The 16,280-nt window shown below is 45.3% G+C and overlaps 2 protein-coding genes across 5 annotated transcripts in view; one reads left to right on the top strand and one right to left on the bottom strand.

Annotated features, from left to right (window-relative positions):
- tbc1d17 (TBC1 domain family, member 17) overlaps positions 1-5,993 on the bottom strand; it is a 34,446-nt gene extending 28,453 nt beyond the window's left edge. For 2 of the 4 annotated variants that reach the window (XM_078531830.1, XM_078531831.1), the window contains exons 1-4: positions 5,873-5,976; positions 5,205-5,255; positions 1,219-1,317; positions 816-890 (exon numbers count right to left, since the gene is read on the bottom strand). In XM_078531830.1, coding sequence (XP_078387956.1) covers positions 816-890; positions 1,219-1,317; positions 5,205-5,255; positions 5,873-5,899 — 252 coding nt within the window. In that variant the 5' untranslated portion in view covers positions 5,900-5,976. Of the gene's footprint in view, positions 1-815; positions 891-1,218; positions 1,318-5,204; positions 5,256-5,872 lie in introns of all 4 variants that reach the window. The other 2 variants (XM_078531832.1, XM_078531833.1) reach the window with 1 other exon arrangement.
- A 1,156-nt stretch (positions 5,994-7,149) lies between these two features.
- The window catches only part of akt1s1 (AKT1 substrate 1 (proline-rich)), a 35,018-nt gene continuing 25,887 nt past the window's right edge, over positions 7,150-16,280 (top strand). Inside the window, exons 1-2 of the mRNA XM_078531771.1 lie at positions 7,150-7,193; positions 14,716-15,204. Of these exons, the coding sequence (XP_078387897.1) occupies positions 14,733-15,204 (472 nt within the window). The 5' untranslated portion in view covers positions 7,150-7,193; positions 14,716-14,732. The remainder of the gene's footprint in view (positions 7,194-14,715; positions 15,205-16,280) is intronic.

Here is a 16,280-nt window from a genome sequence, read left to right as displayed (position 1 = left end):
CACCTCTCTCTCTGGTTCCTTTAATGCTTTCCTTAAACTTAACTCATCATCAAAGCTTTGGCATTATCGCTCCCAACATCATCTTTGCTTCTGTTTTTATGGTGCCACCCCACATCCCTTCATCAAGCACCTTATGTTGAAAGTGCAGGAGAATGCTAGTTGACGTGGGCATTGTTTTGTTCCATAACCTCACAGCAGCAGAAGCTTCACACTGCATCCAACTTGTGCTGCAGCTGACCTGGGAGGGCTCAGCCTTGACAAATAAATGTAAAAACTGTTAAATTTCTCAGTGGTATGAGCCCTCATTACATAACAGTGTATATAAAGTTAACTAGTTCAAATCAATATCAAGGTTGAGCAGGTTGGGTCTCTATTCATTGGAGTTTAGAAGAATTTAGGGGTGATCTTGTTGAAACATAAAAGATTATGTGGGAGCTTGACAGGGTAGATGCTGGGAGGAAGTTAGAACTGGGGGCACAGTTTCAAAATAAAGGGTCTCCATTTAAGATGGAGGTGAGGAGGAATTTCTTCAACTAGGAGGAACGTTTGTGTTTGGAATTCTCTTCCCCAGAGAGCAGCGGAGGTTGGGTCATTGAATGTATTCAAGGCCGAGCTAGACAGATTCTTGATTGGCAAGGGGTCAAGGGTTATAGGGAACAAACAGGAAGGCCACAATCAGATCAGCCATGATTATACTGATTGTGCAGCAGGCTCGAGGGGCCAAATGGCCTACTCCTGCTCCTATTTCTTACATTCTTATATTCAGTCCAAAACTTAACAGGCCTGTACTGTACGCATGGTCCCAAGAGAATTACCTTCTTGGAGTAGAGGAATTGAGGATGCTCTCTGCTCTCACTGATTGGAGTCCAATCCATCACAGTATCAGAACCCTGGGAAACAGAACAAGAACAAATAATCCTTATAACAACTCTGAAGTCTTTCACTCCAGTTTGAAAGAAAAGGCAAGCTCCTCTGCTATCAGCATATATAGAGTCATATCAGCACAGAAGAAGCCCATTCAGCCCAAGGTGCTTGTGCTAAGTCTTTCAAAGAGTTGTCCAATTTAGTCCCACAGCCCAGTCTCCAGCCCCCGCCCCCCACCCCCGCCCGCCATCTTAGCTCCTGTTGCCATGCTTTGCTATCATTAGGATCTCAACGTATGGCAATGTTGGAATTTTCAGCCCTTCACTGCAGAATGGCTGCAATGTAGCTCCTCACCTTCTCGAGGATCCGGATCACCCCGGGGATAAGTGTATCCTGGTCATTATTCCGTTTTGTGCTTGTGTGCAGAAACACGCCCTCTTTCTCAAAGACGACCTGCGAGGCAGAAATCATAGCCATGGTCACAGTCTGCTAAAGGGCAGCAATGGCAGGAATCCAGTATTAAATATGTACGCACAGCATCTCACCTGGCATGCAGCACCTGAAGAACGCGCAGCACCTGCTTGGCTTAAATAATTGCTCCTTGGTAATTATGCCAGTTCGCACAAAACTAGCAAATTACCACCTGCAGAAAACTAATCTCTCAGTATGCAGTACTAGACTAGCAATAGTAATCCAGAAAACGTGAGTTCACATCCCTCCATTGGCTCTTTTGAGAAGTTGAATTCAAAAGAAAATTGGGAAGTGAAAAGATGACAATGAAGCTGAAGGATTGTTGTTAAAAATCCCAACTGGCTCACTAATGCCCATTAGGGAAGGGAAACCTGTTGTTCTTACCTCTGGTCTGGCCGATGCATGACGCACATCCCACACAGAATTGTTACAATGCAGCAGGCCATTCGGCCCATCCTGTTTGCACCAGCTCTCCAAATGAGCAACTCACCTAGTGCCATTCCCCTGCCTTCTCCCTGTAGCCTCGTACATTCTTCCTTTTCAGATAATAACCCAATTCCCTCTTGAATGACTCGATTGAACCTGCCTCCACCACACTCCCAGGCAGGTGCATTCCAGACCTTTGAAAAACCCAACATGGTTGTTTCCTAACTTTCCACTGGCGTGGCCTGGCAAACCACTCAGTTACATAAAACCACGGGGGTGGTAAAGAAGGCGGTTCAGCACCCAACGTTCCTTCTAAGCTGCTGAGCTGCACAGCAGTCTAGAGCGTGCCAGGCTGTGTAACAAGCAGGCTGCACACCACCAACATTCACCACACAGCAATTTAAAAAGGAACCATGCAGTGCATAACACTGAGTGCATAACCATGAAAAACTGGAACAATCATCATTCAACACCACTTCTCAGGGCAACCAGGGATGGCAATAAATGCCAGTCTTGACAGCAACGTCCATATCTCACACAGGTCATGTGTGCTCTGCCCAAAGGCGGGTCCTTGGCTCATTGTCTGCTGGTGCTTCATCCGGAGCTGCTTTCCTGGCAGTTTTTGCCAGTGCTGGTTTGCCATTGCCTCCCACTCTCAGGGGCAGGCAGAGACGGGTCCCAAGTCTACCTCAGCCGGCATTGGGATCAAACTTGCGCTGTTGGTGTTACTCTGAACCACATGCTAGCCAGCTGAGTTATCAGCCTCCATCCTGAGAATTTATATATTAAAAGAAAATAAAGAACCAGGGCCTACTGTAAAAACAAATAACCACCGGAAAAATCAGATCCTGGTTCCCAATGAAACTCTTCCTAAACAGCTAAAAAATGTCATTTTCTAAGTAAAATAACTGAACCAAACAGAAGCAAGAAGTCAAATTGCTGTATCAGATCAGCCATTACATACTAATGTGGTTCTAATATTATTGATAATAATGGAATCTTATCCTGCAAAGGTTCAGCAACGCGTTAACAAGCTATAACTTTATCGATATGGAGGCATCTGGGTGGTCCTTAATCCAGAGATGGTACATTCCACTAAAATGTACAGCACACTATGAAATGAATGTCTCTCCTAGTAGACCTTGTCTAAATCCCAATCCATCACTGGGAAAGATGGCTTGCATGAGAGTGACTACAGTCCACTGACCTGTGCAATATGCACAGCCCTCTGTTTACAGCTTACCTTGTACTATGCACTGTGGAGGGACTGCAGCAGTTCAAGAAGGCGGCTCACCACCACCTTCTCAAGGACAATGAGGGATGGGCGACAAATGCTGGCCTAGCCAGCAATGCTCACGTCCCATGGATAAATAAAAAAAATACTATATTGTGCTCATCCAACAGAAGCAGCATCGAATGTTTTCTGTCCTCCTTCCCAGAGGGCGTTGAGCAAGGCTGGGACACAGGCCCTGCATCACCCACCGATGCTCCAGTTTTCACACATCTTTCACCTGTGAACTCAGCTGTTGTCCATGGGGAGCATTGCTGCTTTGCCTAACCCTGTGCTCATTTGCCAATCTACAAAAGTGGATCCTTGACCCACGGTCAGGAATCCTCTGTGATTTCTCTCTTTCCCTACCCCAGTGTGACACCCTCATGAGGCCAACTGTGACATCTCTGTTGCTGCAACCGTTGAAATCCGACTCACTCAGTATATGGCCAGGTAAAGGAAGGAAGGTGAGGACCTTATGCATTTATGTCACTCAATTTCACAGGGAGTGGTGCATTTACCCTCTGAATCCTCTAGGAATTCTCAGTTACATTTCAGGCATAAATGCAGTCAAACTGCTGAAAGGAAAGGGGCAGAGGGTTCTTGGTAGAACTACAGACGAGGCAGCTCAAAGGTTTGAAAATAAAGTCAAATGTGACTTCAACTTACTGCACAGAATGGAACATTTAATTAGAACGTGTGGTTTGAGTCCTAGTGGCTACATGTCTTGTAGGGGAAATTTTCAAAAAAAGGGAAAATTGCTGGTTGAAAATCCCTAGTCACTTTCATTTCAGTAGAAATTTCACACTTATAAGAACATAGGAATTGTTGGATTAAAAAAAAAGGGTCTATCTAGTTCACCTGCTACCATCGCAGTATGACACACTATACTAATGGAGTTGTTGATATAGATTGATTAATCAATGAGTCTACAACAGACCCAGGCATGAGGGAGGAAAACCCCCAGTGGAGGAGAGCTTTGGGAACTGTAGGCCCAAACTTGCCTGTTCCTCCTGGTTTCCGCTCACTTTACATCGGGTCTCAAATGACTCAGATACTGAAAGGAATCTATCTAATTTCCATAAATATTGTCAGTACTAATTGCTTTCACTGTGCCCAAGAGAGCCTGTTCTATAGGTTTACCACTTTCATTCACTGTTTGCATGCAGATTGGCATTTGGATTTATTCGCTTCAAGCACAGGCTGAGTTTTCTGATTCTAAACAAGGTGAAACAGGCTGCCGTGGTCTACGCTGACATCCTGGAATATCTGTCAAATGTACATGTAGGTGCAAAAAAAAAAATGGATTTCCTGAAAATATACGCATGCAAGCTCACAAAAATGATGAAAGCCAAGGTCTCTGAAATGTATTTACTGGGATCAAGGGAACTTAGAGAGCATCCTTTCTTTTGCTGATTTCCTCTCAGTTTCATGAAAAGGTGTGTGGCCCACAAAGAGCACACCGCTGCTGCCGTGGTGAATCTGTGACTGTCTGATCAAACATAACAAGATTCCATGGTGACCATCTTTTCAAAGTTCAAGGGTCAGAAGAAGAAATTATATACAGACCAAGAGCCACAAGTGTTAACACCACCTGTACATCTCCACTCTTTCTATCCTTATATAACAATATACACAAACACACACTGGTACTCACTGACATTTTCATTGCAACTCCATGTATTCTAGGGTTAACTATTCAGATTAGTGACCAACTCTCACTGTAACTACAAGTATACGCACACTAACGTTCTCTCTGTAACTACTCATTCAGGAATACTTACCAAGATATGCATCTATGAGTACTCTCTGAAAGTCTGTATAACTACTTATAAACTAGACACTTCTCTATTTTCACTCTATTACACGTATACTTGTAGCTGGAGTGAATATAAGTAAGTGAATGTATAATGAATGGTCCTTTATTGTATCTGTGCAACAGAGTGATTAGTTAATATAATGTTTTATACCATCCTTTGGTGTATTAGTGCATCCCTTTTATACAATATCTCATGAGCAAGTGAGTATCTTGTAACCCTCTGGAAGTGACCCCCATCCTTCACTGTAGCACAGGAATTGTAACAGACAAGTTATTACCTTGAAATTCTCTGCAGGTGATTCCTCCCACATTATATCACAGTGTCTCTGCACTAGATGGTATAAAGAATATTACCTTGTGACTCTCTCCAGTTGACATTTCACACTGTGTCACAGTGTCCCTGTACTGCAGGGTATAAGGGAAAAGTTATTATCTTATAACTCTCTACAGATGGCCACATCAAACACTGATCAATGTATCTACTACACGGTATAAGAATTCGCTGCAGGTGACAACATCCTACACCGTATTACAGTCTCTGTATTATAGAGTATAAGGAATGAGTTATTATGTGACTTTCAGCACATGAGCACATCCTCCCTCACTGTATTCCAGTGTCTCTGTACTACAGAGTGCAAAGGACCCTCTGCACATGAACACATCCTCCCACACTGTTACAGTATCACTGTATTTATAGAGTATAAGGAATGAGTTATTAGTTGTGACTTTCAGCACATGAGCACATCCTCCCTCACTGTATTCCAGTGTCTCTGTACTACAGGGTACAAAGGACCCTCTGCACATGAACACATCCTCCCACCCTGTTACAGTGTCGCTGTATTTATAGGGTATAAGGAATGAGTTATTACTTGTGGCTCTCGGAATGTGAACACATCCCACACAATAGTCCAGTGTCTGTGCACTTCAGGGTAACAAGGACTCTCAGCACATGAACCCGCCCACACACACAATATTCCAGTGCCTCTGCACTGGAGCACAGGGCGTAAGGAATGAGTTATTACCTTATGGTTCTCTGTGGAGGATCCCATCCTTCACTTCTGCTCGTCTCAAAACAATTCTCCTTGCATCATTTCCGGATCGTGCCCGTTTCTTATTGGCTGCTGCTTGACTCGCCCACTTTTTGGGAGAAGGGGGGCGATGTGGGGAGGAGAATTTGGGGGTCAGAATACCAATGGGGTCATCACAACTTTTCACTCCCAACTCCTTTAAAAATTGAAATAGCGAAGCTTGGCCTCGGGCAGCAGCTCCTTGCGTGGACAGTTCCCAAGTTTTGCAATCATCACCCTTTAGGCTTAATCGGCTGACGTCAGCGTCTTATGACTTTTCCCTGACGCTGGGAATAAATAAATAAATGATTGTGTCAGGAGCTGGATTGGATTTTGATTGATCTCCAAAAAAAAATATTATGCTGGAACCAGCACTGGTGGGATGCAATTTTTCTTAATTAGTTTTTTAAAAAATATATATATAATGAACACCCTCGCACTGATTAAATAGTTTTGGTTGGGTTCTGCCCCTCAGATGTTTGTTGTTGTTGTTGTCCAATTTCCAGCAACAACAGAAAAGCTTCAATTGGAGAAAAATGACCCCTTGGTCGCCATCTTTGTGAGGGGAATTTATTTTTCTGGTGGAGGTCGTCGAGCTTTAATTACTTTTCTTTTTCCAGCTCTGGTTCTGTTGTTGTGGGTGGTAGACACTCGATCCCCTCACTTTCGTTGTAAGTTCCCCAATCGCTGCAGACGGAGGGAGTCTCGCGCCGGTCCCGGTGGCCCCCCCAACCGCCCAACGAAGCTGCTGTTCAGCCGGAGTTGAGCGCGCCGGCCGCCATCTTTATGCGGGGCAGAGTCCCTCCTCCCCGGCCGCTCCTCACTTCTGATCACTCGGCCACGCCTCCAGGTCGGGGATGGGGGGGGGAGAGAAAGGATAACTCGACGAGGAGGAGAGAGGGGGCAATATAAAGGCGCTTACTGGCGCCGCACCCTCCCCGAAAAAAAAACATTTAAAGGCCCCTTCACTGGTGGCGTAAACAAACGCCCGCCATCTTTGTTCGGGGCCCCGCCATGTTTGTGCGGGGCACAAAGGGGGGCGCCGATTGATTATTTTTGAATGCTTTCTTTGCGTGGGTGGGGGGAAAAAAAACCGCGTGCGATGGTTGTCCCTCGACGCTTGGATACGCGGGTCCAGGCGGAGAAAGAGCCAAACGAGAGGGAAAGGATTGAAAAGAGGGTTAGCGTCTGACGTAGATCGCAGCGGCGTGATGACATAAGAGGGTGACGCTGTGCGTCCGCGGGTCTGGCTCCGGGAGGCTTGGAGGCGACGCAGGTAAGGAGTCAGGGCGAGAGGGCTCGGAATTGGGGTCTGCTAGAGCCTACCCGCCCCCTTGGAGCTGGCTTTGCGCCCTGTAGTCGCCCTTCCTCACTGTCTGCCTGTTGTCCTTGTTTAGATCCCCTCTCAGCTGCCTCGGGAGCTATTCCGCTGGACCCTCCTCCTCCTCCTCTTTTCCCTTGGAGGGACTGTCAAGGATTCTCTCTGATCTCCACTTTGCATTGTCTCTGTACCTGAGGCTGATGCAGTGATTTACCTGCCCAGGTACTTTATGCTCTTGGGGGCGGGGGGCCTTGTGCCTTAGTCAGCCTTGTGCTGTGCCTTAGTCAGCCTTCAATTAAAGTGTGATTTGCATGGAGTTGGGTTCTTGTAAACATGTTGACTTGGCTTGTGTTTCATTTCACTCCACTTGTTTGATTGACGTGCTCCCCAATATGAGCAAATAAGCTTTCCCCAGTTTTTTGCTTTGGGGGGGCGCGTGGGGGGTGGGGGGGGGGGGAACACACTGTGGAGTGCTGCACTGTCAGAGGAGCAGTCTTTTGGATGAGATGTTAACTGAGACCCTGTCTGCCCTCTCGGGTGGGTGTAAAACATCCCGTGGGGCTATTTTGAAGAAGGGCAGGAAAGTTATTACTGGTGCCCCGGCCAATATCTCAAAAAAAAAAGTCAGATCGTTATAACATTGCCGTTTGTGGGAGCTTGCTGTGTGCAAATTGGCTGCTGTTTCCCTACGTTACAAAAGTAGCTACAGTTCAAAATTTTTTCATTGGCTGTATGGTGCTTTTTGGATGTCTTGAAAGATGCTATATAATTGCAAATATTTCTCATCTTTACTCTCGAGCTTGAGCACTGTTCAAAATTTTTTCATTGGCTGTAAGGTGCTTTTTGGATGTCTTGAAAGATGCTATACAATCCTTACTCTCGAGCTTGAGCACAAGATCTATGCAGACACTTCAGTGCAGCCCTAAGGCAGTACTTCACTGTAGGTGCTGTTTTCTGTCTGAGCTGTTAAACTGAGGCCCTGTCTACCACACAGAGGATGTAAAATATCTTGTTGCCCTATTAGGGGGAAGTTCCCCTGGTGTCTGGAACTGTCAAAGCTTCTATAAGTAAAAATAACTTTCATTTTTGTGGTGACTTTCAGGTTATCTTTTATAACTGATAAAGCACTTTGAAGTGTAGTCACTGTTGCGATGTAGGAAACCGAGCAGTCAATTAGTGCATAACAAGCTATCACAAACAGTACTATTGATCAGGTAATCTGTTTTAGTGATGTTGGTTGAAGGATAAGTAATGACCAGAACACTAGAGAGAACTCTTTCTTTCAAAAGAATATTGTGGGATATTTTACATCCACTTGAGAGGACAGTCTTGGCTTAACATTTGCCTGAAAGAAGCATAATCAACAGTGCAGCACTCCACTCGCTCTGTACTGCAAAGGGAGTGTTAACCAAGATTGTGCACTCAAAGTCTCTGACTTGAGACTTGAACCTGCAACTGGGGCCACCCGCTAAGTTAAGGTTAGCATATATGAATGCAGCTTTGTCCTATATACTATTTGGAAGCATCTTATGTCTTTGGGTGGTTATGTGGATGAATTTTATATGAAAAAAAAACTCACTCAATAATTACTCTTGGATTGTGGTTGAGGAGTGAGTGCATTGACATCTGAGAGGGGCATCTTTGCTTTCTAAATAGAATTGCTGAACCAACATCTTTGTTTTCTAAATATAATTGCTGAAATAAAAGAGACACTTCAAAGCTTTTCGTCTTGTTTTCCCTCTATTGATATTCTTGCAAGTGTCCTGATGAGTGTAAGATGAAAAGCTTCAACCTTTTTATTTCAGCAATACTCAAGTTCTGTACTGCCAAATGACCATTTCTAAATTCTAAGTTTTGACGAAGAGTCATACGGACTCAACGTTAACTCTGTCTTCCTCTCCACAAATGCTGTCAGACCTGCTGAGTTTTTTCCAGCTATTTTTGTTTTTGTGTGACTATTTCTAAATGGTCCTTTTTGACTTTTTCTCTCTTCTCCCACCTCTGCCAAATAAACTGTGCTGTCATTTTGTTTTGCAACTGGTGCTGTGTTAAGGGTTTGAGGATGTTGACTCCTAAAGGACAATGTGGTGCAAGTATACACCCTTAGAGAGATGACCTTCCTCTGCACAAAGATAATGACTGCTGCTGTGAAACCAACCTGTGGGTAGTATAACATGTGGGACCAGTTAATGGGATAGGAATCACAGGCTGATGCCTGATACTTGTGTGTGGACTTTGGGGAAAGTAATTGGATATTCTTTCAAAGTGCCAACGCAGGTGTGATGGGCTGAATAGCTGTCTCCTGTAAGGTCTGATGAATATCCATGCAGTGATACACTGGTGAGGTTACATGAACTTGGGCTGGAGGAGGCTGGTGTGAAGCATAAACAATGGCAGAGACCAATTGGGACAAATAGCCCGTTTCTGTGCTGTAAGATTTTGAGTGTACAAGCTCTGATGTTCTCACTTCAGTCTCCTGTTAGGGGGCAGGCAACAGAATTCTCAACCCCAGAGGGCTGTGGATGCTCAATCATTGTGTATATTCAAGGCTGGGGTTGATTTATACTTTTGGGAATTAAGGAAGATTTGGAAAAATAACTAGAAAACTTGCTTGGTCTGTCTTTAAAAGATATTTAGGCAGGAAGTCCTGGAGAGTAAGACCATGGCTCATGTTACAGTGCAAAAGGAGGCCATTCGGCCCATCGTGCCTGCACCGGCTCTCCGAATGAGCAGCAATTCATAATACTCATTCGGAGAGCCGGTGCAGACATGAGGGGCTGAATGGCCTCCTGCATGTAACAATTCTGTGATGTAGATTTGTCCATCAGTGGTGAGCTAAAAGGGTGGGTTGCAGTATGAAGGAGACCAGAGATGTGAAAGGTGTTTGACGTGTTAGTTAAAAAGAGAGACTGGTATTTATGTGGTGCCTTTAATGCTCCAATGTGCTTCACAGCCAATAAGGTGCTATTCTGAAGTGTAGTTGTTGTAATGTAAGGAAATGTATCAGCCAATTGTGCACAGCAAGATCCCACAAACAGCAAAGTTATAATGACCAGATATTCTGTTTTTTTTTGGAAATGTTTATTTATTGGCCAGGACACCGGGGGTAATGTGCCTGCCCTTCTTTGAAATAGTGGCCATGGGATCTTTTTTGTCGAACTGAGGAAGGCCTCAGTTTAATGTCTCGTTTGAAAAATGGTACCTCTGACAGTGCAGAACACCTTCGGTACTGCATTGGACTTTTGTGCTCGAGTCCTGGAGTGGGTGTTTGAACCCATAACTTTCTGACTCAGCGGCAAGACCAACTGAGCCACCGCTGACATGTCAACAGGAGTGGAGAATGCTGTGAACTGGTTCCGGAGCTGACCACAAAGTTAACCGCTTCCTTTGTCTCACCATTGCGGCAGAGTTACCCGCCACAGCCCTTATCTCAAGAAGCCCCTTCCTAAATCCCCCTGGCTTCGATCTGCTTGGATGGTGGTGGGGGTGGGTGTAGGGGGGTGGGGATAAAATGCAGTTTCTAATGGTTCTGTCCTCCAGGTTTACAACTCTCGTTCTTCTGTTCAGATCAAAAATAAATCAAACATAGCAAGGGAATACTCAATAAATGGGAGGCTATTAAGAGGAGTAGAGGAAGTGAGACATCTTGGAGTGCATGTCCACAGGTTCCTGAAGATGGTAGAACAAGTAGATAAGATGGTAAAAGAAGCATATGGAATACTTTCCTTTACTGGATGAGGTATAGAATACAAAAGCAGAGATGTAATGATGGAACTGTATAAAACACTGGTTAGGCCACAGCTGGATTTTTGCATACAGCTCTGATCACCACCTTACAGGGAGGACATAATGACTCTGGAGAGAGTACAGAGGAGATTTACAAGAATGTTGCCTGGGCTGGAAAATTGCAGCTATGAGGAGAAATTGGATAGGCTGGGATTGTTTTCCTTGGAACAGAGGAGGCTGAGGGGTGACCCAGTTGAGGTGTACAAAATTGAGGGGCCTAGATAGGGTTGACAGGGAAAACCTGTTTTCCCCCAGCTGCGGGGTTAATTGTCACGGGGCGTAGATTTAAGGTGATTGGTAGAAGGATTAGAGGGGACGTGAGGAGAAGATTTTTCACCCAGAGGGTGGTAGGTGTCTGGAATTCGCTGCCCAGGTTGGTGGTTGAGGCAGAAACCCTCAACTCATTTAAAAGGTACCTGGATCTGCACCTGAAATGCTGTAACCTGCAAGGCCACGGACCGAGTGCTGGAAGGTGGGATTAGAATGGGTGGCTATTTATTTTCAGCCAGCGCAGACACAATGGGCTGAATGGCCTCTCTCTGTGCCGTAACTTTTCTATGGTTTCTAACCATCGACTTCTTGCCCTCCTCCAATTCTGGCTTCTTGTGAATCCCTCACTTCCTTTGGCTCACCATTGGTGGTTGTACCTTCAGCTGCCTGGGCTGTAAGCTCTGGAATCCCCTCCCTGAAGTGGTTCCACCTCTTCCACTCCTCAGTGCTTTGACTTAAGTTTTTGGTTCCTTGTGTGGCTTGAAGGCATGGCCACCAATGGTGTAGCGATGAAAATCAAGGACCCACCCCACCCCCACCCCACCAATGGGATTGCCTGTGTTGGGGGGGAGGGGGGGTCCTCGATTTTCATCGCTACACCATTGATGGCCATGCCTTCAGTTACTTGGCCCTAAGCTCTGGGATTTCTTTCCCTAAAACTCTGTGCCTCACTACCTCTCTCTCCTCCTTTAACCCACTGCTTTGATCACGTTTCTGATCATCTCGCCTGATATCACCTTTTATGTGGCTTGATGTCTAATTTTATTATTGCTAAGGAGGACCTTTGGATGTTTTGCTACTATTTTCCCCCCCAAAAAATATACTTTAATCATAAAACTTAAGTACATCACATGACAGTTCAAAGTTGACTTTGCATTAATGTGCAAATGGCATCAGTTTCTTTCAATACAGTATGTGGCACTCTGAGGTGCCTCACTACACGTACAGCTCATATTTGCAATTCATTCCATGCCAAACATACAGCCTGAAGAGTTTTACTTGGGTTCTGGCCCCTCTGTGTGTTATGGCAGGAGAGCCTTAAACAATGATAAAAGCAAATAACTGCGGATGCTGGAAATCCAAAACAAAAACAAAAATACCTGGAAAAACTCAGCAGGTCTGGCAGCATCTGCGGAGAGGAACACAGTTAACGTTTCGAGTCCGAATGACCCTTCAACAGAACTAAGTAAAAATAGAAGAGAGGTGAAATATAAGGTGGTTTAAGGGGGGGGAGTGGGACAGGTAGAGCTGAATAGAGGGCCAGTGATAGGTGGAGATAACCAAAAGATGTCACAGACAAAAGGACAAAGAGGTGTTGAAGGTGGTGATATTATCTAATGAATGTGCTAATTGAGGGTAGAAAGCAGGGCAAGCAAGGTACAGATAGCCCTAGTGGGGGTGGGGTGGGGTGAAGGAATCAAGAAAGGATAAAAGGTAGAGATAAAACAATGGATGGAAATACATTTAAAAATAATGGAAATAGGTGGGAAAAGAAAAATCTATATAAATTATTGGGAAAAAAAGGGGGGGAGGATTGGAAAGGGGAGAGGAGGAGGAGAGTTCATGATCTAAAATTGTTGAACTCAATATTCAGTCCGGAAGGCTGTGAAGTGCCTAGTCGGAAGATGAGGTGCTGTTCCTCCAGTTTGCGTTGAGCTTCACTGGAACATTGCAGCAGGCCGAGGGCGGACATGTGGGCATGAGAGCAGGGTGGAATGTTGAAATGGCAAATGACAGGGAGGTCTGGGTCATGCTTACGGACAGACCGAAGGTGTTCTGCAAAGTGGTCACCCAGTCTGCGTTTGGTCTCTTAAACAGTGACCTTTGCAGCGGCTTCCCCATGTTTTAGTGCGACCCTCAGCACATAGTCCGGGATCTTGGAATGTGCCATTTGCAACACTCAGTCATCAACGGATCTTTGCACTATAAGGACTGCACGTTTCGCAGAACAAAGATCAAACTACGTTCAAAGTGCTATCTAAGTACAAATTGTTGTGGTGGTGGCAGCCCAATCCTTCTGTGCATTTGGTGTGATGAAGACCCTTGCTTAATTTGTTTGAAGAGTGCCGTAGTGTTCCTAAAAGGGTGGGCTCTGGTTATATTAGATGGAGGGGCACCTAAATGCCGGTTGGCTAGGAGGGTAAAGCAGGAACGTTCTTGTGTCATCTATGGCTCAGTGGGTTGCACTCTTGCCTCTTGGGTCAGAAGGTTGTGGGTTCAGTCCCACTCCAGAGAGTTGAGCACAAAGTGCAGATTAACACTCGCTGAGCTGCAGTGTCAGAAGGTGCTGTCTTTTGATGAGGCATTAAACAGAAATTCTGTCTGCCCTCTCAGTTTGGCACAAAAGATGCTGCCATATTCTTCAAAGAAGAGCAGGAGAGTTCTCCCCAGTGTCCTGACCAATTTTATCTCTCAACCGTCAGCTCTTAAAAACCAAATTATCTGGTCATTATCACATTGCTGTTTGTGGGAGTTTATAACAGTGACTGCAGTCCAAGTACTCCATTGGCTGTAAAGCGCTTTGGGATGTTTTGAGGTGGTGACAGGTGCTTTAGAAATGGGAGGTTGTCTTTCCCTTTCACTCTTCCAGATTGTGAAAGGTTGTTTATCAATGGCAAAAACTGAAAAAAAAAACAAAAGTAAGTAGCTCCCAAATCTTTCACAGCCTTTAAATTGCTGCATCTGATCCCATGGCTTGCTGTAACTCGATCCCACTGGCTGACTGCAAGTTTGTTCCCAGACTTGTATAAGTAATCTTTTGTTCAAGGAGCCTACAAATCCCAATTGCCTAGTGTGTGTAGTTTTTTTTTAAACTTTGGCATTAGTGTTGAATTAAATCATTTAATAAAACTGCTGCTCTCAACTTGAGTGATGTTAACCCCCAAAACGAACCCGTTTCACTGTACGAAAGGATCTTAAATTTGTACCTGACCCGTTGAAAGTGTGTCTAGTTAAGTCAGAACATCTGGGTGTGGCTCTGTTTTTAGGGTTGTGGTTGGAGGGATGAGGTAAATTTATGTCTTCTGGTTACTGACTCTCCCACTGGAAACAGAGTAAACAAGGAGAAACCATAGCCCATCTAACAGTTTTCCTCCTGTTCTCCTGAGAGTAAAGAAGGCCAACTCTAGCAACGTCTCTAGACTATCCACGTAAGCGAAGTCCTTCAACCCAAGGTGCCATTCTTGTAAATCTCTTCTGCAGCCTCTGAGGCCTTGACATCCTTCCTTTAAGTGTGGTGCCCTGAATCTGAAGCACCCTAATACAGCTGAGATCTAGCCATAGAAGTTGGCCTGGCGCAAACTTTTTGTTTCTATGACAGACATGACAGGCTCTTGCTGTGTTGTAACTATTCTATGATTCTAGTGATGTGTGCTAACTTTTTGTTTTCCAATCCCCCCCACCCCCCCCTCCAAAAACACAGGCAGCTACACGTCTAGAATGATGACTGACATGGTTGACAACCACCGAGAGAGCTGGGATTCTCTAGTTTGCGCCATGGAGAAGTACCGCAAACAGACGGGCAATGACGTTGTCCTCCTTACGGCTTACCGGCCCAAGCTGCAATCGAACCTCGCCTACGCGGTCCACGGGACAGGGTCTCTCTCGGACGCCACCAAGCAGTACCTGGATGACATTGCGGTTTTCCACAAGACTTCAGCCTATGCCAGCAGTGTGATCCCAACGCGTGGCAACGGGAAAGCTGCGGGGCAGGACGCGGATAATCCCGAGGACGCCTTCTCCAAGAGCTACCCTTCCATTTATGGTAAGGGTGGCTTTACCGCTGCTGATCGGAGCCCAGTGGAACCAGAACCCACGTCAGAATGTGGCCCTGGATTGGCAGAAACCGATGAGAGGATGGCTTCTGAAACCGAGAGGGAAGTGGACAGATGTAGCTTAAACGATCCTTCAGGTAAAGGGAAGAAAACGGGCTCTCAATGTTCAGCACTGTATAATTGTCTCTAATTTCCACTTCAGCAGTGATGAACCTTTGGGCACCAAGATTTAGACAACTACAGCAGCTTGCGTTTGGATAGCACTTTTTAACAGGTAGACACTTCACAGGAGTCTTATCAAACAAAATTTGACACTGAGCCACACAGGGACAGATGTTGATCGCAGAGGTAGGTTTTAAGGAACATATCGGAGAGGGGGAAAGACTTGCGGAGGGGATTGCAGAGCTTGGGGCCGAGACAGCTGAAGACACCACTGCCAAAGGTGGAGCAAAGAAAATCGGGATGTGCCAAAAGCTGGAATTGGGGGACTGCTGAGAGGTCGGAGAGTTGTGGGGCTGGAGGACGTTACGGGGATGAGGAAGGCCCAAGGCTTTAAGCTTTGGAATTCCCTCCCGGAACCCCTCAGCCCCCTCGTCTTTTATGACCTACCTCTTTGACCAAGCTTTTGGTCGTCCAACACAATAATCTCATCGTGTGTCTCTGCCAAATTTTGTTTGATATGCTCCTGTGAAACATCTTGGGGTGTTTTACTACACTATGTAAATAGCTTTCTCTCCTGGAAGCAGGCACCTTGAGAGGTATACAGTATAGTTGAGAGGATGGGAAAAGTAAACCCAGAATGTTGTGTTAAATCATGACAGTTGGAAAAAGGATCAATGCAGTAAAGGCTAAATTTAGCAATAACTTTGAGAAGAAATATTTTGCGCAAAGACATTACCACATGGATTGGGCTTCAGGCATAATTATAGAGATGAAAACCCTGGAATCATTTCGAGAAACAATTGGAAGCAGTGATGAGAACAATGTAGGATCTTTCTGGATAGTCCCATTAAGATGGACCAAATGGTTTTCCTCACGTATAATTGTTTTGTGGTTTTTTTTTTGCTGTTTTTCCATGTTAGAACACAAGCTGCTGGTGAAATGTGATTCACTGGCTTTACATCACTTGTCCTGCTGTGCCTTTGCAGAACCGTAATAGAGCAGTACAGGACAGAAAGAGGCCATTTGGCCCTTCTTGTCTGCATTGGCCCTT

This window comes from Cetorhinus maximus, chromosome 29, assembly GCF_964194155.1.
Source record: "Cetorhinus maximus chromosome 29, sCetMax3.hap1.1, whole genome shotgun sequence".
Taxonomy (NCBI): domain Eukaryota; kingdom Metazoa; phylum Chordata; class Chondrichthyes; order Lamniformes; family Cetorhinidae; genus Cetorhinus; species Cetorhinus maximus.
Note: the sequence above shows the minus strand (reverse complement) of the source record. Positions and strands in the feature narration are given on the sequence as shown.